The sequence below is a fragment of the Nipponia nippon genome, unplaced genomic scaffold (genome assembly GCF_047370975.1).
Source record: "Nipponia nippon isolate SJK-2023a ecotype South Korea unplaced genomic scaffold, ASM4737097v1 scaffold_8, whole genome shotgun sequence".
NCBI classification, from domain to species: domain Eukaryota; kingdom Metazoa; phylum Chordata; class Aves; order Pelecaniformes; family Threskiornithidae; genus Nipponia; species Nipponia nippon.
Window position 1 is genome coordinate 51,448,802 of NW_028262402.1, and position 21,544 is coordinate 51,470,345.

The 21,544-nt window shown below is 37.5% G+C and overlaps 1 protein-coding gene across 3 annotated transcripts in view; it reads right to left on the reverse strand.

Moving 5' to 3' along the window:
* Positions 1 to 21,544, reverse strand: part of DMGDH (dimethylglycine dehydrogenase) — a 50,694-nt gene that overhangs the window by 26,125 nt on the left and 3,025 nt on the right. The window contains exons 3-10 of one of the 3 annotated variants that reach the window (XM_087741519.1): positions 15,331 to 15,429; positions 13,887 to 14,051; positions 13,461 to 13,665; positions 7,964 to 8,212; positions 6,557 to 6,755; positions 1,754 to 1,923; positions 1,432 to 1,585; positions 383 to 548 (exon numbers count right to left, since the gene is read on the reverse strand). In XM_087741519.1, the coding sequence (XP_087597645.1) occupies positions 383 to 548; positions 1,432 to 1,585; positions 1,754 to 1,923; positions 6,557 to 6,755; positions 7,964 to 8,212; positions 13,461 to 13,665; positions 13,887 to 14,051; positions 15,331 to 15,429 (1,407 nt within the window). The remainder of the gene's footprint in view (positions 1 to 382; positions 549 to 1,431; positions 1,586 to 1,753; positions 1,924 to 6,556; positions 6,756 to 7,963; positions 8,213 to 13,460; positions 13,666 to 13,886; positions 14,052 to 15,330; positions 15,430 to 21,544) is intronic. The other 2 variants (XM_087741517.1, XM_087741518.1) reach the window with 2 other exon arrangements.

Here is a 21,544-nt window from a genome sequence, read left to right on the forward strand (position 1 = left end):
GCCCAGAGAGCTGGTGGAGTCTCCATCGTTGGAGATATTTAAAAGCCACCTGGACATAGTCCTGGGCAATGAGCTCCAGTGACCTGCTTGAACAGAGGGTTGGACAAGGTGACCTCCAGAGGTCCCTTCCAACCTCAACCATTCTATGATTCAATGATTTGTGCTAAAAGGTACTTCTATGTGGGGCTAGTCTAGTATAAACTCCACTGTCTGTGCTCTTCACTGAGTGATATAGATCTCCTGACAGAGCAATTTCTCCAAAGGATCTGAGTATTTGGTATCTGAAGTATATGGCAATAATATTATGCTTCATTTTCCATTTCTGAAACAGATCTTGTTTGTCTAAATCCTACATTAAAACAGTTATCACTGTCCCATTTACCTTTGGAACAACATTTGCAAATAGATGATCCAGCAGCTTAACAGAATCTGTGCCTTTTACTTTAAACTTGCCAAATGGTGACAGGTCAATCACACCGACTTTTTCCATAACCTGTTTATACTCACGACCCACAGGGTCAAACCAATTTGTGCGCCGAAAACTGGGTCTGAAACAGAGTATTTACACACATAAAACACAATTTGGAAATTTTGTGCTCTTTTCAGCAAAACGTAGTCTTCAGTTTCTTCAGTTTAATAATCATTCAAAAGAGACAGTCTTTCCTAATTGTAGGTAGCTTAGCCAGTATTTTCCTTGGTCTAACATAGCTTAATTATTGAAATCATTTAACAACAAAGAAAGATATGGGTTGATATTTTATCAACCATTTTGTACAATAAACTGTGAACTGTTCAAATGTTAAAAGAAGTAGTAGTCTGTTGTGCAAATTTACAGCATACTTTGTTGCTGAATCATTTATTTGAGTTTAAGGTGTCAAAGGCTTTATTTCTGAACAGAAGAGTGTGTCTCTTTATTCCTTTATGAGCCTCATTTAGATTGGGACTCTAGTATCCCTGTGGAAAACATTTGCTGGATGCTCCTTGATGCAAGCAGGTAACTAGGTAGGCAAGCACAGGAAAAAAAAAAAAGAAAGGAGGACTGGGCTTCTCCCTTGCTGAGAATTATACAGGGAGGAATCAGCCTTTTCATGAAAACATACTGTCCTGCTGATCAAAAAATAAGAAAGGGAGAAAAATACAAATTTATAATGAACAAATTGTTCTCTAATCTTTTCCTTGAGCTAGGCTGCTCCCTGATATCCCATACCTAGAAGAGTTACAGGATACCTTGATGCATATTTTGAAATGTCTGCATTATTGGAATGAAATGGATTCTAAACTACAGAAAAAAACAATAATGGAAGATCTACCTAATAGATACCTTTAGCTGAAATGAATGATAAATGTATGCTTCTTATTAAATTTAACTCAGCTGGCCCTTGTTGTCATGACAATTTATCAGGGGCAGGGGGAAGGTAATCTTTTATTTACTTGTATCCAGTCTCATCTCCGGGTTTGTAGAACCAATGAGGTTGCTCCCATCCTGCATGAAAGCCCATTGAACATTTTGATTTCAGCAAATCGTACAGCCCACTGGTTCTCTCTGTTGGTCTCCCAGCAAATCTTTCTTCTTTAGGGTAACCAACTAGAGGGAAAAAAAATACCAAACCCTAAACCATGGCACACTAAAATACTGTACATCACCAAGATAGAATGTATATTAATGCATATATATAGACAGAGAAATCTAGGGGCAGGGTTTGTTGGAATCCGTTTTCAGGATATAAATGTATTTAAAAAAATACCTTCTTACCAATGTTATTAAAACCGTAAGATTCTCTTGCTTTGGCTGCTGTGTATTCTGTGGTGGTCCACTTTCCATACCGGTTGGGATCTAATTCTATCAGGTCAAATGGAGGTTCCCCCTCAAGGATCCAGTCACTGAGGTACTTTCCTATGCCACCAGCATGTATAATGCCATACCTTAAAAACAGGAAAAAGTCCTGTAGTGCCAAGTCCTTTTTGTTTGCTTGTTTTTAAAAATCGGGTACTAGCATATACTACTAATACACCCCTTACAGTATTCTAAAATTTTCCATCTTTTGGGGGGGGGAGGGGGAGGGGTTGTTCTATTTTGTCTTGTTTTCCAAGATTACATGCTTTATTGAGAGATATTTTTACTGCCCCACTGTCAGCAGCAAAACTCCATTGCTAATGTACAGCATTTGCGGTGCTTGGTATTAGAGCAAGCTCTTTCTTTCTCTGAAGTTCAGAATTTAACAATCTTTTCCAGGGACATTAGAAGTCTTCAACAATTAATATTAAAGAAAGTTCTCAAACATCTAATTTCCATTAAATACACTTTCTAGTCATAGAATGCCTCTTCTTTCTCAATCAGACTTGATTAAACCAGACTCAGATTTGAAAATCAAACTGAGACATTCTAGCAGCTACAGGGAATATTTACATTACAGTGACAAGAGCAACAGCAGCAAAAGTCAGGAGACAACATTACCGAGACAGCTTTAAAGAATCAGGGAATGCAGAGGAACTGCAGATAAAACTAGAAGACGTGTTTGCAGTGCTGCCAGAGTTGAAAGCTGCTTTTTCTCGTCTGATTTACCTTCTCTCTTCTCTATTACAACTACAAAGACAACTGGTTCCAGAAAGCTTATGCTAACAAAATAAACATGTAGAAGTTTTCTGCTACCAGTCTGTAGCAAAAGGCTGTCCAGTTTCTACATAATGGGTGTGTGACAGATCAGACTGTAAAGGAGATCCCTTGTTAGAAACCTGCATTAAAGGAACTACACCAGCCAGCAAAGGTAGATGCTCAGAAGTTATGAAGCGACATAATTCTGACTTTCAAAATGTTTGACATCTTGACATCCGTAAGGAAAATGTGTGTGAAAACTGCTCCTGTGAGGTACCTGAAGTGGACAACTGGGGACAAGGATCTTCATTGTGATGCAATATATGTATGTCACTACTCAGTCTACATATGACCAAACAGTACTACGTAATCCTGAACTACAGGCACCTCAGATTTGACATCAAAACATTTAATGACAAATAATTATTAATATTGAATGATTTAAAATGTTTTATTTTAATACCTCTGTGAATTAGTTTGCCATGTCTAAAAATAAAGTGTCAAAATAGCCTCCTGTCTAGGGAAGATGTGGAAATAAATTCTTAGTTATTTGTGAAGTGCTCCAATGAGCATAACAGAAAAATCCTTGAAGAAATAGTAAGTTTGTCCAAAACCAAGTTTAGATTAGCATGCAGCAATTAAATCACAGGCACTCACACTGAATAGTGAAGCTAAAACAAAATTGAATTGCTTGTTCATCAACTTTGCATTCTGAATTCTATGCCCTCCATTAAATAGGCAAGGAACTTGTGGAGGAAAAAAGGGATGTAATCATTTAATTCTAATGCATATGCATAAGAAGAATGAATTCAGATTACACATATAACTTAGTTTTGGCACTTCCTAACTGTAGAATGCCTGACTTCATAATATTCATGAGATTACTTTGATATAGTGGGGTTTTACCTGTAATTTATTTATTTATTTAAATAAAACAGAAATATCAAACAGTTGAGTACATTAAGTAATTCTGCCAAACACACTCCTTTAGGCTGCTCAGCATAAATATTCAGATTCTCAGCACAAGCTTGTATCGTTGCAGTTGATGCAGTAAGGGTGAGCACTTGTAAACTGCCACTCTGCAAGTACTACAGAAGAGCTAGCCATTGCTGGAGTTAATTTAATTAGGCAACTCTTAGTTATTCCCAGGTATTCCTTTTGTGACCATGGCCACGATGCCTTCAAGAACGGCTCCAGAAGAAGCTTTAGACAGCTTAAGTCTCCCTGCATCATTCACTGCAGCCAAAAGCACAGGGGAACACCGCACAGAGACCACTGCATGACTGTGGGTGGCAACAGACCAAATACAATGACGTTTTCCAGCTTCAGCTGAAGACTGCTGAGCTGATGGCAGGGTAGCCCTGGGGGCAAGACAGCCCTGCAGTGTGGAGCTGCTACTACAAGTACAGCACTGCATGTGGGCTGACTGGTCTGCACTCTGCAGAGTTCTGCAGCAATGACTTTGTGCAATCAGTTGATTGTGGTGCTCCTAGCTGGGCCTACATTATCAGAGATTTTAAATTATGAAGGGTGCCCAAATCCCTTATCACCTCAGATAACGGGGAGCTGATCGTATTAATATACCACTGCATTTCTGCTACACAAGAATGAAACACATGTTTTGCAGGGATGGGATGTTACAAGTAGCTGTAGAGATGGGTACAGTTTAGGAATCTCAGTCTTCATATGAGGATTTACAGAAAATTTCCTTAATGAACACAAACTGCCCTTCTCTGTTTTCCTTCTCTCCTTCCATTCCCTGCCAGATTATCTTCCCCATTGTCCCTGTCCTATTCTTTTATCTTGTTTATGAGTCCTTGCTTCTCACTGATTTTTCCACTCATTCCACTCCTTCTTCCTAGGAAATCTGAGTCCTTGCACACCATGGTCCCTTTTCTAGTCTTTGTCCCAGGTTTAGCCATTTTTCTATTCCATTTCTGCAGGAAAACTCCTGTTCAGTCTCTGGCTGTGGAATACTACTGTAGATAGAATGCAGCAATCTTAGTGCAAGATTTAGTGAGTCTCAAGTGTTTATGAGCTGTAACATTTATAAAGGTTTGTGAATAGGCCTTATGGATAGATTTTGTGAAGAATGGCAGAAAGGCGTTATCTTTATGAGAGAGGTAACATCTGCCAAATGTGAAGTTCATTCTCAGAAAATGGGGAAATTAGAGCTTTTCGAAAGAGAGACTTCACCCCAAAAACCTTAACACAGCAAAACAACATACCTTCCAAAAATCTCGTTCTTTGGAATGGTTACACTGCTTTGACTTAAACTTTTCTGAATAAAATCCTAGCCTACTGTTGTTAACATTTTCAAAGTCATAAGTAACTGAAAACAGTCTTAAATGGGAAACATTGAGCAACTTTAATAATAAACAGTGCTACAAGCTCTGCTAAATATACTTATTAACTTCTTTGCACATTAAAATGCCTAGCAAGCTGCTAATTTTAGATAAAAAAATCCTCTAAACTAACAGCACTAAGTCCTCTGTCACAATGTCCCTGCTAGTTGACTACGAGATAAGGATTTACTAATGCACACAAAAAATTACAACACTGGTAGAAACACTGCAGTGACCCAGAAGCATAGAACAGAGAGTCAAAAGTCCCTGAAAAGCAGACAAAGCAATCCAATGATAGCAACATAACTGTGACCTGTGTCTAAACATTTATAGACTAATCAAATTCCTGAAATAAGTTGTTTAAAGAAACTTAAACATATAACACCGGTCTTCAGTTATACCTATATGGAACTTTGATTCTACTCCCATTGACACCAATGAAGGAAAACAGGCTCCAAAGTCTGGCGGCACAGCAATGAACTTAAACAGTCTTTTGGTGAACGAGGACTAGGCAAACCACTTTTGTAACTGTAAGTTCTGCAAATGTTACTAAAAGATAACATTTTTTTTTTTAAATCCAAGCAGCAAAGGTGAATACCTTTCACAATGAATCATTGCAAAATTACCAAACCTTTTTATTTTGAGTGTCTTGGAAAGCACGTTAGTGGTACTGCCTTATCTTATGATCTGAGGGTTTGTTTGGTTTGGACTGAAAGAAAACTGGAAAAAGCTGAGCTGGATTTTGAACAGCAAGTTAGGCAACTGGAAAAACAATGTAAACAGAACGTGTTCAATAACATGTGCCTGGAATTGTATTCAGTTCATTCTATCGATCTTGAATCACTGGTCAAACTAAGACAATTGAAGAGAAGTCAGTTAGAGTTTTACCACTGACTTCCGTAAAGCCAGAGCATATAAGATGTAAGTCACATTCAAAGAAAATATCGTAATGGGCAGGAGAGAATAAATGACACCAGTAAAACACCCATTCCTGTTGTCACACGGCCCTCATTTGCTTTCCTCCAACATCCAGCAACGTCATTCCTCAGCTCAGCCTTCAACAGTCAGACCAATTACTGTGTTCGTATCCCTAGAGCAGTCAGTCACCCAGTATGCTGGCAGTGCCTTCTGCTTAGTATGCTTTCCACTCTTCACTCAAAAGTTAATACCTCATATTAGTTCTCCCTGTACCAATCATTCTTGCCACTTCAGTGACACCAGTTTCTGCAAATGCCAAACAATTGTTGAACACAATGTAATCCAAAGCAATGCATAAAACGAACTGGAAAGTGTATTGTAAAGCCCAGCACTTCTATGACTTAATAACTTGCTGCACAGACAGCACCAAGTACTACCCATTTCTTGCTCCTTCATAAAGTGTCACAGATGTTGACCTCCAGAACAAAAGGAGGAAACAAATTGAAAAAATAGTGAGAGTTATGAAGAAGTAAGCAAGAGCTTGTATTATGTAGGTAGTGGTAATTAAGACTATTTCCAATTACGTTTTACATAAAATACGTGCGAAACAACCCCCAAACCCACAAAAATTTGCAAAGCTTGAGCTAAGTGCCATTTTAACAATATGACAGACAAAAGTTGTCACGAAGAATTTACTCACCCAAAACCAATAGCTACCCAGTAATTTCTGACACCCTGATGTGGTCCCACCATGGGAAGAATGTCTGGAGAATAGGTGATAGGACCTGCAATTGTGTTTACGATGTCTGCATTTTTCAGAACTGGGACCATTTCCATAGCAGCCTCAATATGCTCCATTATTCTGTCTAAATCAGATTCAAAAAGTTCTTTTCCAAAACCTGCACAAATATTTGACTCTTATTATATACTTAATGACATGGAAAATACTTACATTTTAAATACAGTTATGCAATCTACATAAATAAAAAAGTTACATGGAAGTCATCAGTGAGTATCTTGAAGCCTTTGCCATCCTACACAAGAAAAATGGTGTGCACTAATCCCTAGTTACCTGCAGGATCAAGTTTATTGTCACTGCAGTTACACTGTCCTTTTTACATATTTGTTTAACCCTAAGGTCATGCAAATTCAACAATGAAGTAGAAAGGAAGTGGAGAAACACAGAAACTTCCTTCTATGTTACTAAGACCCACTTATTTTTCTCAATATGCCAACAATTTGGGGTGTGGAAGAACAATATTGCCTGTGTCAGCTTATCATTTCCAGTGTTTAGTGAATTCCAGGATATTTTTCAGCCTTCAGTCTGGGTTCTAAGCATTATTGAATGTCACTCTGTAGAGGGACTTGACACTACTGGAGACAATAAGTTCAGGAAGCTGGGACAGCGCAACCCAAAGCCCAACAACACTGATTCCTCTTCCTTAGGAAACATGTTGTGTTTTTTTAAACCAGCAACACTATTGACTTAATATAACTTTCTGTCTAGAAGTGGATGGAAAGCTGTAGCCTAGATATAACACAGTAATTTTAATTTGTTTTTAATAAGCAGCAGTATGACATTGCTGGGATTTTTTGTACAAAAATTCTGTACAAATCTACAGCTCTCTTGCAGTTATATCCAAGCACAGCATTTTGTCTAAGACATTCCTTTACTATACCTGTATTCTTATTTGACAACCACATTATCTCTGTGGGAACAGCAAAAATCAAAAGCCTCTGTCAGTACGCTGGAGAGAACTGTAGCTTAGAAAAATCCCTATTCAGTAACAAAAGGCTACATAACACAGATTTGGTGACTGCATCTAATCACAACACACAGGCACCTGTTCAGAGAGTAGCGTAAGACTATGTTGTAAATATGTGTATTGTGCCTATTTCAAATAGGCTTTTTTATGTTACATTTTTATTTCTATTCACTCTTATCATTAGAGTTCTGTTTGTTGAAAAAAGGTTTCTGCATTACAATCATGCACTGCAAATATTTTCTATTTTCCATCACATAAGGCAGCATGACAGGCTGGGATTTATACACATTAGAACATGTGCTAGCGCTTATCAAGTTTAAAGACTTAATGTTCTTAATTACCTGGTGGGACTCCATTTGTTACCCATGAGTCCTGCAGCTTCATCTTCTCCTCACTTTCATATGGACCAAATAAAAGACCATCCCTTTCTTGCCTTAGATAATATGATCCTTCTAAGTCACGAATCACAGGTAATTCTGTTTTCAGGGCTTTCACTTCAGGGATAGTTGATGTCACAACATACTGATGATGAACGGGTATGAGAGGGTGCTGCAGGCCAATCATCTTGCCTATTTCACGGGCCCAGAAGCCTAGAGATGACAAAAAACAAAACAGAAATATTCAAAGACTGATCCCAATGAATGGAAAATAACAGTAAAACATTTGCAGGAAGCACTGCGCTTTATGGAATGTGACAAAGAAATCTTTTTCCATACTTCTAATTTTCAAATTATTTTTCATATTATCCAGCATAATTTTCCCTCTATAATTCCTTGTCCTCGTTCCTAATTATACTACCATATATTATTCTATTATTATTGGGAAAATATAAATTAGGCTTCTGAAAGTTCAGAAGAGAGTTTAATCAACAGTCCCACAAACCCCATGGTTTCTTTCAGTAAAGTAGGTCTGCAATGTGTCCTAGCAAAGTCACAGACACTTAAAAATCAGAATAAATTAGCTCACGCCATAGATGTTAACCTCGCCTCTTACTATCAACTAAATGAGCTAGTATGTTTTCCCAAGACAGCAGTCAAGTCCTAACACCCCAACAGAGCAAGGCAGTACTTTCAGCCAGCTAACCTCAAGAATTTGTTTGTCTCCTCTTTCACATGCATCACATGACTCATATTAATTATGCCTCTCACGTAGCACTCAATTCATTATGATGTCCGTATTGGTGAGTAGTCAGTGTGTTCTTCCATAGTTGTCTAATTAAAAGCTCTGATACAGACTGTGACCAGAAAAAGCAAGCAACAATTTCCCTGCCCCTGAAGACTACACAGGCCCTTCGTGTATACTACTAGGCATAAGCTAAAGAAGACCTAATTCTTCTCTGCTAAGGTCCCTCCAGACTAGGTGTTTCCAGCCAGTAAGACACATTCACTTAATAACATACCTGTGTCAAAGTCAAGGAGTGGAAGGCACTTAACTGTCAAACTTACTAGTTTGGGCTTTGCATCATGGCTCACATCTGCTGCGAGGCTGGAACATATACACAGGAAAATCAGACAGATACAATTGACTGGGATGGCAGCTGCTCTACGAAGCTTGGAACATCCTTCAGCCCCACCCTCCTGACTCTTTGGATCAAGGAGTGGAGGTCCTGCTTTTTAAAAATGCAAAGTTTCTGAGGAAAATGTTTTCTGTGGTGACTCACTTGACAATTGCTGACAGCCAGGTAAAGCAAGGGAGCAGGAAATCCAGGATCATGACAGAGAGATCTGTTCAATTAAAAGACCCTGCCCAGTAAATACTAAAAACCAGTATCTGTTGTTCTGCATTTATCATACATAAGAGTTGCTTCTTAACGGAATCCTTACCACTTGGAGGAGACTCACTAATAGAACACTTGTTAAGTCAGTTAAATTAGCTCAGGGAAGATCATGCCATAGTCATACAGTGATTCAAAACATCCTTTAAGGCTACTGAAACCTGATTTATGCTCCCCTATGCAAAAAGCAACAAAAAAATTCTAATAAATTTGAATTACTAGCACATCTGCAAGGGCTTCCTCCATTATAAATGACAAATACAAATGTGGATTTAAGTGGACGCTAACAATCTTTATGGAACTTCTTTTGATTTGTGCATTTCCATGTCACCTGCAAAGAAAACTATTTTAAGGTAAGGTCAGCTAATGATCCATAAAGGAGAAAGAAAGCTGAAGTAGCAGAAAATTTCATCTCTAGTATCATGCACTGTTTTCCTGCCAAAATTGCTTGCACTTAAAGAGATATCTGGAAAAGAAATAATGGTCTGGGAATGTGCTTCTAATAAATTCACTATTTTGCTTACTCATTAAAACAAAATGAGTGGGAAAATATAGACAGCAAGTATATTCAAGCTCCTCAAAGAAAATAAAAATGGTAGACTTAATTTTAGGTCTTTGAAACTTAACTTTGTTTCCTTCAAAATAATATTAAATTTCTTAGCCATTAAGTTTGCAGAAGTACATTGCAAACACAGCTGATTTTAAATTGCTTTTGAATTGAAAGCAAATAGTTTCAGTTTGCTTAAAATCAAATTTTCAATATTGTACTTCTAAAAAAAATCACATTTATGATAAGTGCTTATTTAATTGCTTAGAATTACAACAGCTGACATTTACTAAATGAAAAATATTACAGTTTCTTTGTTTAAAGTGTTTGAACCATGTGCAAAAGCTATTACAAACACAAAAATGGCAAAAGGAAGAATATGTTCTCCAAAACAAAATTCCAATTGGAAGCAGATGTCAAGTCCTGTCACATATATTAGACATAAACGAAGGCATAAATTATATCTCTAGGACATTTGTAAAGATTAAATTGTAGAGATTGCAAACATCTGATGCTGAAATATTTAGTGGTGGTAGTACTTAGCATATCTGTTGAACTATGTAATCTGTCTATCCCTTGTTTTTAAAAAACAGAAAATCTTCCATTACTACATATGTATAAATGGTTGTATATAGAGTGTGTACCTACATGTCTGCAAATGTGTCCTTATATACAAACACACATACTGTATATATAAACTAAATTCACTATTTTTGCAGACTTTAATCAAACATTCCATTATAAATAGGCTGCAAATCACTTCAGCAGGCTCAATACCACGTCAGGGGTTATTTACTGGGCATCTGCTTTCTTCCAAAATGGAAATCTCACATAAGGAACAGCTAAAGATTGGTTGAAACTACTTTGTTCCAGTTCCACGGCAGATGTCAGTTGGAGGATGATGGGGGAGAGAGAATGTAGAGAGCCTTCTGATACATTTTTCTCTGCTCGTATTGCAACACGAGCCTAAAATATGAGCCCTGAATTATACCAGTCATGATCTATAGTGGAATGAGGCAAGGCTGAGAAGAAGAATGAATGTTAGCTGAGAGAATATTTACAAGAGATATGTGTTATACAGTACTGATTTCACATCTTTAGCCAGAATGTTAAGCAATATGTGCTTCTGATATTCATTTTGGCTGAATAGTTAACTACGCAAGAGAATTAACTAAATATATTGTTGGTTTAATAACTTACTAAATAAAAAAAAAAAGACTATGAAAATTTCACAAGGGTGCATTCTAATCTTTGCAAATAAACTTTGAAAAGCATTTATTACAAAATTCTGCCTTATGTCAACTTGATACATAAGCCAAAGAAAGATAACTACACTACAAGAATATAAGGAAATTACTACATCTGTGATACTTCATCCATATGATGCAGGGCCAATGGTTAGGAATAATGAGTGCCTAGAAGTCTGTGGCCTAAATAAGAAGTGTGAGTGCCAAAAGAGCTGCCTTTCCATTCCATAATCTTGGATCATTCCCAGACCAATATATCCATACTGTGTAACAAATGACATAAGGATCCTATTAGTAAGACAGCTTGTGATTTTGTAACCTAATGCTGTCCCATAATTCATGCCTGAAAGCCATGAACTGACAGTCCAAAGGCAATCAAATATTGACACCTCTCATCTTCTAAGTGCTTGACTTTGCAGTCTAAATAAAATGCTTATAATTTGGTTTCCCTCTTTCTCTGGTTTCTTGCTTTCTAAAAAGCATATGAACTCTTCTAGTCCTCCTTCTCTCCAAAATGTCGTTATGTGGCACTGTGTGGACATCATGACAGTTCATGAGCATGCTTAGATCCTCAAGGTGAACTTTTTCAGATCCCTGCTATTTTAGCTAGGTTTACAGCAATAGCAGATGGTCACCTATGCATGGGAAGCATATGATGAGAAAGCACACTTTTCAATGGGTTTCCCAGTTAGTTACTGAAAGCCTGGAATGATCTAACATGGGGCTGTCTACATCCCAGACACTGAAAGACAGGTCACTCGGTAAAGCTCATCCTCTCAGAGTTCAGCCCTTTTATCCCATTCCCTCCAAACTTCTGTCTACCGCAATCTTCTCTCTTCCCTATCCTTGCTTGTCCCATACCTGCTCTTCTTTTCTGCTCAGTCTCATACTCTACTCTTCTTACTCCAGTCTTTACATCCCTCTTCAGCTATTTTGACTCCGTGTGCGAGTCAGTCTCCCTCGTTTGTCAGATCCTGTCCCACCTGCCTTCTCTTCCTTCCAATCTACTCCCACATCTCCCTTGCTACTCTGCCAGACTTTCATGCTCAGACAGCTCAGGCAGCCTCAATTTTCCAGTCTCAGTTTCACACACAACTATTCCTCAAGTATCCTTCCTAATCTTTTTGTCCGAAAGGCGCCAGCTCCAGTTCCCTTAATGAAACATGTCAGATCCCTTTCCGTTACCCCTCTCTATGGTGTCATCCTCACTGTTGCCATCCCCACAATCCCTCCCGGATCGAGCTTCCTGATTCAGCAAGTCCTCTAGCACACAAGTGTTCCACTTGCTGTCAGTGCTCCCAGACACCTCCAGGAACCTTTCCCAAGCATTTCACTCTCCCAGTCTATTCCCCTTCCAGTACAACTCACTCATGCTTCCAATTGTCAGCCATGCTTATTCTGCCCACAAACAAGAGGAGTCCCTGTCTCACTCAACTTCTTAATTTTATCTGCTTTGCACTAGAAATAGATGTTTTTTTTCTTTTCCACTGCCCAGATGTAAAAAGGAATTATAAAGACATATCCTTGCTCTCAGTTCACTTGTCCTATCTGAGCAAGAAGAGAAGGTCTTGAGCTTCCTACTGAAGTCTGATTATTCACTGATATGGGATGTATGAAAGACTCATGCCCTAAAAATGCAGATATGATTCAGTTTGAGACAGACAGACTGCAAAAAACTCATCCAAATGGTAAATAGTCAGCATATTTTCAAACAATTGAAAACAGAAAGTTTTCCACTAGGAAGCAGAAGGCATGCTTCACGTAGGAGATGCCAACAGTTTCACCAATAATATATTTTTCTGTAACTTGTATAAAGCAGCATAAAAATAAGTGAAGTTTAGATTGAATACAGGTTTTTAGACCTATCAACTTGTTTAGGAAAACAAACACGAATCCGAAGGACTCTGGCCCAAAAGCTCTTTGAAGCAGAAACATCAGTTTGGCTGACAGTAGCCTGTCTCTTCTACACAACTTACTGTAGACCAGTAAAGGTCTCTTCTGCTATTAAAATCTAACAAGACAGTCTGACTAGTAAATGCTGGAAACAAACCCAAAAGAAATATTATTAATGCCTAGTCAAGGACAATTAACGTAAGAGCTAAATTTTCACAATACTGTAAAGTAATATGCACAAAGTATGTTTTAACACAAATCAAGTGAATAGTCAAAACCACGTATTACTTACTGCTGTAATTCACACAATTCAGTACAGATGCTCTGTGTCAGTTAGTTGGTAAATCTGAAGATCTGCATACAAATGCTTATGTTACCTGCAGTATTCACAATTCTCTTTGCTCGAATTGTTCCAAGTGGAGTTTCAACTTCCCATGTCCCATCTGATCGGGAGTTCAGATTAGTCACTTGGATGGGGTAATTTAACTGGGCACCATATTTTCTGGCTCCTGCAGCCAAGGCCATAGTGAGAGAATAGGGATCAATATGACCATCTCCAGGGTTATACAGGCCAGCTAAAACCTAAGTGGAGGTAAAATCCCACAAAATAAGAGAAATTTAAATTTATCAAAATTAACTATTTTTTTTAAAAAAAAGACTTTATTTCTTATAATGTATCTTTCTTTCACTGAAAAACAGGAATTTATAGTACAATTTGTATAAACAGACCTTATGTCTACATATCTGATAAACCAATATTTAATTGCAATGGAAGTTATTTTTCATAAAATTAAGTTCTTTACCATATCCATGTTCAATAAGGGAAATAGCTCTTGTACTTTCTCAGGTGTGATTAGGTACTGCTCTGTTGGGTGCCAACCAGCACGAGTCATTTGGTATTTAAATTCATCCACCCTAGTGGGGGTTGAAGCAATTCTGATGCTGCCAGGCTGATGAAACCCCACAGCCTAAAACAAAGAGCAAAAGTGAATTACTGAAAGAATCTTTATTTATCTCCATAAAGGCATGTTCCTATGCTATGGGAAGTCTATAGGAATTTTGTCACTAACATCACTGAAAAGAGATTCAAAGAAGTTAGGTGCCTTTGAAGGAACAGGACTTAGATGCAAACTCCCAGAGAAAATAATTTTTTTAAAAAAGTTATCAAATTAACTTCCTAGGTTAATACATACTATCTTCAAAACAGTTTTAAAAAGCTTTTATTGAATGTCGTGATATTATTATTTTTATTAAGATTTGATAAATATTTGAATTTATGCACTCATACACTTTCAAAAATAGAATCAGATACATCTCAAAAATAAATATATAATAGTTTATATTAAAGCCTGTCACCTGCATAATTTTCTGTTGAGATGCTGCAGAATAAACGTAACTGACTAAGCACCTTTATTGACACAACGAATAGCCACCTGCCTCTTTTTGTCTTTTTAATAAAGTAGAAATCCTTATATAGTTGGACACTGAATGCTCACTTTCTGGTGTACACTATTTACTTCATATTTTCTGTGTTACCTCACAGGACATTAATATGGCTGAATAAGTCTTTTAGTAGAACTCACAGTGATAATCTGCTGTAGTATCTTATCTAGCTGAGCAGCAGAATGAAGAAAAAAGCATTTTATTACAATCATCAAGTCTGAAGACTAGTACACTGAGGATCATGAAATTTCTGCTGCTGTCTGAAGCAAGCATGAGTTTAGTAAATGAAATCTATATGGCTAAGTGATGCCAGATAAAAAAGATGACCCCTGTGTTTCTCTGCATACCCATTCCTTAAGTCACTAAATAAAAACACATCTCTGAAAGGGATGGGAAGAATTGCAGCAATCTTCTCAAGTACAGACAGCATCATATCATATGAATTTTTAAGTGGACATGTTTAAAGCAGGAACGTATCATAATCAATCCGTTCATTCCAGATTCTTGATGCTATTTTAACTCCTATACCAAGCTAAAGTTGCAGACTCTCAGTCTGCTGAGCTTCTGAGATGTTTGATGAAAACCATCTTCTTAAACTTTAGACGGATCTGGAAAACCATCTAAAATATTTAGTGACTAAGCACCAGGCTATATGCAGGCAGGAGAATATATTTCAATAAAATGGGAGCTTTATGATAGTCATGAACACAACCATAATCAACTTGTGAACTCCAAATTTTTTGTAAGACTATTCATAAGGTTAACATTGTTCTGAATGAATAATTACAAGGTTAAGGAGATTACCTGTCCAGTCTCTTCTTCCAGCTTTTCATAGAGTTTGATGCTGTAAGAATGGATTTTCTTCAGGTTTATTCCAGGATGAAAATAAGTAGTTAAACCAGCCTCAAATAAGAAATAAGAACAACAACATAGAGATATGATTAGAAATGTAGTGTTTTCTTTCCCTCCTTCTAACTGTCATTCAAAAAGAAACTGTCAAGATACTGTAAAGAAAAGCAACACATGGACAGAGCCAACTGCTACAAAAATAAAATCCTTTCCCTAGTTATGGCATTCTTGTTCTCTGCACACATGTTTTTCCACCTGTTTTTTCTCATCAAATTTGTCAACCCATGACACTGTTGCAGCTGTTCTCTCCTATGGTTTCCTTTCTTCCTTAAATTATTCAGTTGTCAGTTTCAAATCTTTTGGAAGAGACACACAACTCCATTCCTGATCAACTAAATCAGCTGATTGTCCTACTAAATGTCTTGTAGTAGGATCTTTTCCTTCTTGCAAATGGAGATGGGAGAGAAACCAAACCTTCACAAAGACCAGATCTTAACAAAAGTTATTACTTTACTGGGGTGTGAACAGCAGGGCGGTGGAGGTCAATATTCTTCTGTTCTCAACAGTTGTCTCATGGCAACTGAAGAGCAATTGCTGCATTTCAGAAGTAGCTTAAGAAATTACTACATGTCTTTTGCACATCATTTTACTAGGTCTGACTTTAGAAAACTGTCAAGCCCTTTTGGGGCAAAGGTAAAATTAAGAAGTTACTACAGGCTCTTCTATATTTAAGGAAACTGTTCACCTGCCTACAAGAGACAGCTGCATCAATCTAATGACATCCATAACTGCAGACATTTAGCACTTAAAAAAAACAGAGTTAGTGTGTTACTGAAGTTAAGCATATGTCTTTGTATCTCCTGAATTCGACATCTCACTAAAACCCTTCTTCCAAGTGAGACAACAGAAATGCAAAATTACCTTAGGTTTTCAAGCTAAGTTACTACATTGATATAAATACTTTACTATTCTTTGATGTTAGCTTCTCAACTCTGTTCTGTGGCTTTAACTTTCAAAGTTAAAGGCTTTAACTTTTAACTTTTCAACTTTTTAAACTTTTAACTTTTTAAACTCAGGCTTTACCTTTTAAAGCTAGTGGAATAACCGTACACATATGAATAACAAAACAAGATATAGTGGTTTTTAAAGATATATTTTAATTCAAACTAATTTCATTATGCTAAGAACCTACTAAACATTACACTTCTCTATAATTAACATAAACATATATTGCATGAAATAGATCACACATCCTCATTTTTTGAAACCATGGCCTCTTCTGACCCATCTTTCTTGGTGCAGCTTCACATTTAAGACACAATCTTTTTCTTCAGAAACAATTGGCTTCAAATTGCTCTTAGCAAATGGCTTACATTCAGATACCATGTCCCTCAAAAAACATAAATCATACTTACTGCCTGAGATGACAGGTACTCAGTATCTTCAGAGCAAGAGTATGACAAGTGTCTGGCATTACTGAAATGTATGTCTTTATGCTAGGCATGGTGTTAAAAATTTTTCCTACCTTTCTTTGTGAGGATTTTATCTTTCCGATATCTTAAAGTTTATATAAAATATCATAGTGTACCATGAGTGAAATGCCAAAATAAACCAATGGAAAATGTGCAAAATTAATCATCTACCAGTATTGTATTTTTCAGTGGTGCCTGTGTTTTATTCACAAATTTGGCTCTAGTTCCCTAAGTATGTTTGGTATTGTTCATTACCGGAACAATCTCAGTTTAAAAAGTGATCATACAGATCTGTAGGAGGAAGAAAAATCTACTAAGGGACATGTTAAGCACAATGGAGGCACACTGGATTCAGGAAGTCCATGGGCTAGATTAATAGTCTGGAAAAATACTTCTTGTCCTTTTCTTATTATCATATCGGATCATCATCATACTGGGCACTGCTGGAGTCTAGGTATTTGACTAAATGCGTTTTTGATCTCATTTGATACACGTGGTTTTATGTTGTGAATGCATTTGTTTTAATTACCTCCGACTAAAACCCAGGGCTGTTTTACTGCAGAATTTGTAATTAAAACATGCTTGTTTCTTAAAAAATAAGTCCTAAGGGCCCTTTTTTCTGTGTATACAAAATAAATAAATAAATTAGGCATTGAAATGTTTACATTTCTTTAGCCATTTACAAAAACCTATGAGTAATTAATTTACTTGTACCTGCAAATTGTGTCATCTCATATTATTTTTACTGTCTTTTTTATTTATGTAACCATTTTCCCATCTTTTGTTATTTTCCCAAACATAGTAATATATTTTCCAGATGTAGGGAAATTCCATTTTAGTGGTCACTGCTAGTAAAGTCATTTGGAACCAAATGAACCACAAATCGCTTGCAAGAGAGCTATAAACCCATATACACCCAAGAGTATTTAATTGCAGGAATTAAATCAAAACTTCTCTCTCTGACATTTTTAAGTGAATAAAAGAATTTTAAACACATTTGATGCCTTTTGGCTTGAGATAATGAATGTTTCTGATTTCAGGAGTGCAATTGGGAGACAACTAGAACCTGACTGGACTACATAAAAATTAAGATCATAGAATCATAAAATAATGATAATAAAATAAACAGATTGAATGGGACCTCAGGAGGTCTCTATCCAACCTCATACTCAAAGCAGGGTCAGCTATGAGATCAGACCAGGTTGCCCAAGATTTGCTCCAGCCTGGTCTTGAAAATCTCCAAGGACAGAGACTGCACTACTTCCCTGGCCAAGTACAGGTCTTTGCATTTGTCCTTGTTAAATTTCATAAAGTTCCTGTCCTTCCATCCCTCCAGCCTGTCTAGGTCCCTCAGCATGGCAGCCGTGCCCTTGAGTGCATTGACTGGTCCCCCCAGTTTGGTGTCAACTGCATGTACTTTGTCACCTACTCCAGATCATTGATAAAGATATTAAACAGGATGGGTCCCAGGACAGACCCCTGTGACACTCCACTTGTTTCCGGCCTTTGGGTAGAGTATGACGAATTAATCACTACCCCCTAAGCCCAACCATCCAAACAGTCTTTTAACTATCTAGTTGTCCAGCCATAGAGAACATAAAATCTTCAATAGAATACATGCATATTACAGGAAACAGTGTCTAAAGTCTTGCTAAAATCCAGGTGACATCAACTGCTCTCCCCTTGTCTACAGATTCAGTCATTTTATCATAGAAGGCAATCAGGTTTGGTCAGACATGACTTCTGCTTGGGAAATCTATGCTGACTGTTCCCAATCACCTTTTTTCTCCTTTATGGGCACAGAAATATGATCTGAGAGTCGCTCCATGATTTTCCCAAGAACCAAAGTATGGCTAGCTGGCCTTTAGCTCCCTTGGTCATCCCTTTGGGTTTTTTTAAAGATGCATACATATGCCCTTCCCCAAATGCTGGGCACCTCCCCTGATCTCCACAGTCTTTGAAAGGTGATATGTCTGCAGCCTTGCAATGCCATCAGCAGCATTCTTGCATCCAGCCCATCTGGTCCAATATATATGCATGAGTCAAGTTCTCCCACTAATCCTTGTTTTGATCCTCATCCACTGCTCATAGTTCCTCTTCTCCTTGAACCCTGCTCATAGCACAGAGGCCTGAGAAACCTTAACACTGAAAACTCAGGCAATGAAGGCATTGAGTACTTCAGCCTTATCAGTGTACACGGTGACTAAACCACCCACCTCATTCAGCAACGGTCCCACATTTTCCTTGTTCAGCTTTTTACTACTAATGCAGCAGTAGAAGCTCTTCTTGTTGCCTTCAATGTTCCTTACAAGTCTTAACTCTAGTTGAGCTTTGGCTTTCCTAACATCCCCTCTACATGCCCAGGCTATTTTTCTAAATTACCCCTTCATAGCCTTTTCCTGCTTCCACCTGCTGTATGCCACCCTTTTGCTCCAGAACTCAGTCATGACTGCCCTGTCTGGCCCAGCTGGCCTCCCAGTATGTGTTTCGGGGTGGACTGTTCTTGTATTTGAAGGACATTTGCTCTAGGTTTCGCTCTATTTTTGTAAAACAGAGATTTTCTTATTGTAGGTGAAGATGATCTGGGAAAATAATTTTAAGAATGGCCACTTTGCTATGAGAATTGACACAGCAATTTTAAGGCATTTTTATAGTTGAAATTTTTCTTCGTTGAAATGTTCATTTATCAGTTTTGTTCTATTCCAATCTGTTTCAGCTTTTATACTAACTCCATTTGTTAAATTAGTATTCTGGAGGAAAATGGCATTGACACTACTATCACCTATACTCTCTCTTCTTGCAAGTTTGACCAAGTCATAACAAGTTTCTATTTGTCTTGTGCTGTGCTTTATTAACTATCAGCAGTAAAATCAATTGGATGTTGCAAGAAAAAGTATCACATAACAGAATGATACCTTGAACATCTTCTTAGAAAACACCTTTTAAAAAAGTAACAACACAAAAAAATGTATTTGCTGAGTGAGTTACATATCTCTTGTTCAGTCCCTAGGGCTTCAGTGAGATTGCAAATGATCTGACCTGCAAATAGTACAGCTTCAAGAGTTCTTAAAGCCTAAGTCCTGACCTAATTTACACACATATAATAACGATTACTTGTCATGCTTAGATAGGTATAAAAATGAGCAGCACTTGCTCTGTTATTTATATCTTCCTATTAGTGATAATATAAATACGCGCACACTTTCTGTGCTGTTTTAATTTAAATAAAATGAAAGTCAGCCAAATTTATCTCAGACCTGAGAAGTGGAAGGAAGTTTTAGCAGCAACACTAGCAGGAATATGATCTCTATGAAACATGATCCTGAGCTCTGGCAGGACCTACTGGACTGTGAAAGAGGGAAAAAGTGGTATAGTACAGCAACACCTGACCCAGACTTTCAACATTTGGGGCTGCAGGCAATAAGTGATGTGCCACTTCACGTGCTAACTACATGTGTAATTTTCATCTGCATCTAGTATTGTATCACTGTGAGGAAACCACTGATAAATGCACAGTACAGGGCATAACGAAGAACTCACAGTCACAGTTTTGATCTTTCTCCTCATCTGAAACAACATCAACTTTTTCATCTTCAGACACAGCACTCTGAGTTCAATGAAAAGAGAAAAGAGACAGTATACATTTACCTAATAGTTATCCATTTTTAACCTGTCCCGTAAAGAGGTGCCTTGCTGTGTTAACTGTATCAAGTTCTGTGGCAGCAGGTGCCACAAAGCAGCCCTCTCAATAGCCCAGTGCAGGCATTTTCTCTGCTGTGTTCCAGGTCTCTCCCTACTTTTGAAACAGAGTTCCTCACGCAGTGCTCCATCACTGCATTCACTAAGAAGCAGGGGCAAAAATACTGAAGGAGAGGTTGCTTTTACATAGTTATGAGCAATAAGCTAGAGTGAGCGAGTATAACAACAAGAACGAAGGAAACATTTAGTAACAACCCCCCCTTCATGATTTTGGTTTCTTATTCGATGAGGGGATTTTTGTTATTTCTTACACACTTATTGTTCTGCATATGCATTGGGTAAACAGAATTCAGTCTGTGCCTCACTCATATACTTTAGTCACAGTATTTCTTTGAGCATTTTGTAGTTACGATTCGATACACAAGATGCATGATTTGACACTATACATGGTGCTGCTCTGTTCGCTGAGCTGCATCACCTGTGGTATCATTCTTTCTAAAAGACATAATTACTGAATTTTGTTTTTCCTAACTCCATACAGTGTTTTCTTTTGCTTTGTTTGTTGAAAAGCAAGTAAAACGAAGTATAAGCCTACTTTTACATTTCAGGCAGTGATCTTTTTTAATTTCATTTTTTACTATTGTTCTCTCATAAGGCTCCATACACACAAAACATCTGCACTAAGATGAAGTGTTTCAAACTTCAGACTTCCTCCCCTGGGAGAAGTATGAGAATACAAATCAAATATAACCCATCTGAGTCATCCTTCTCAATTTGTGCCTGAAAGGCACTCAGATACTATAGTTATAAGTATTGCATAAATGCTCTACTGTATTAATAGAGGAGTTCTAGAAACAGCAAACTTGGTTTTCTACTCTTTTGTATTGCTACTCATAGGGATAACACTCTCCCAATTTCAGCTGAGCATAGCTGGAAATGAATGGAAAAAGCATCTGTTCTTGTGGCAAGCTTTATTTCATTTCATTACACTACCTACT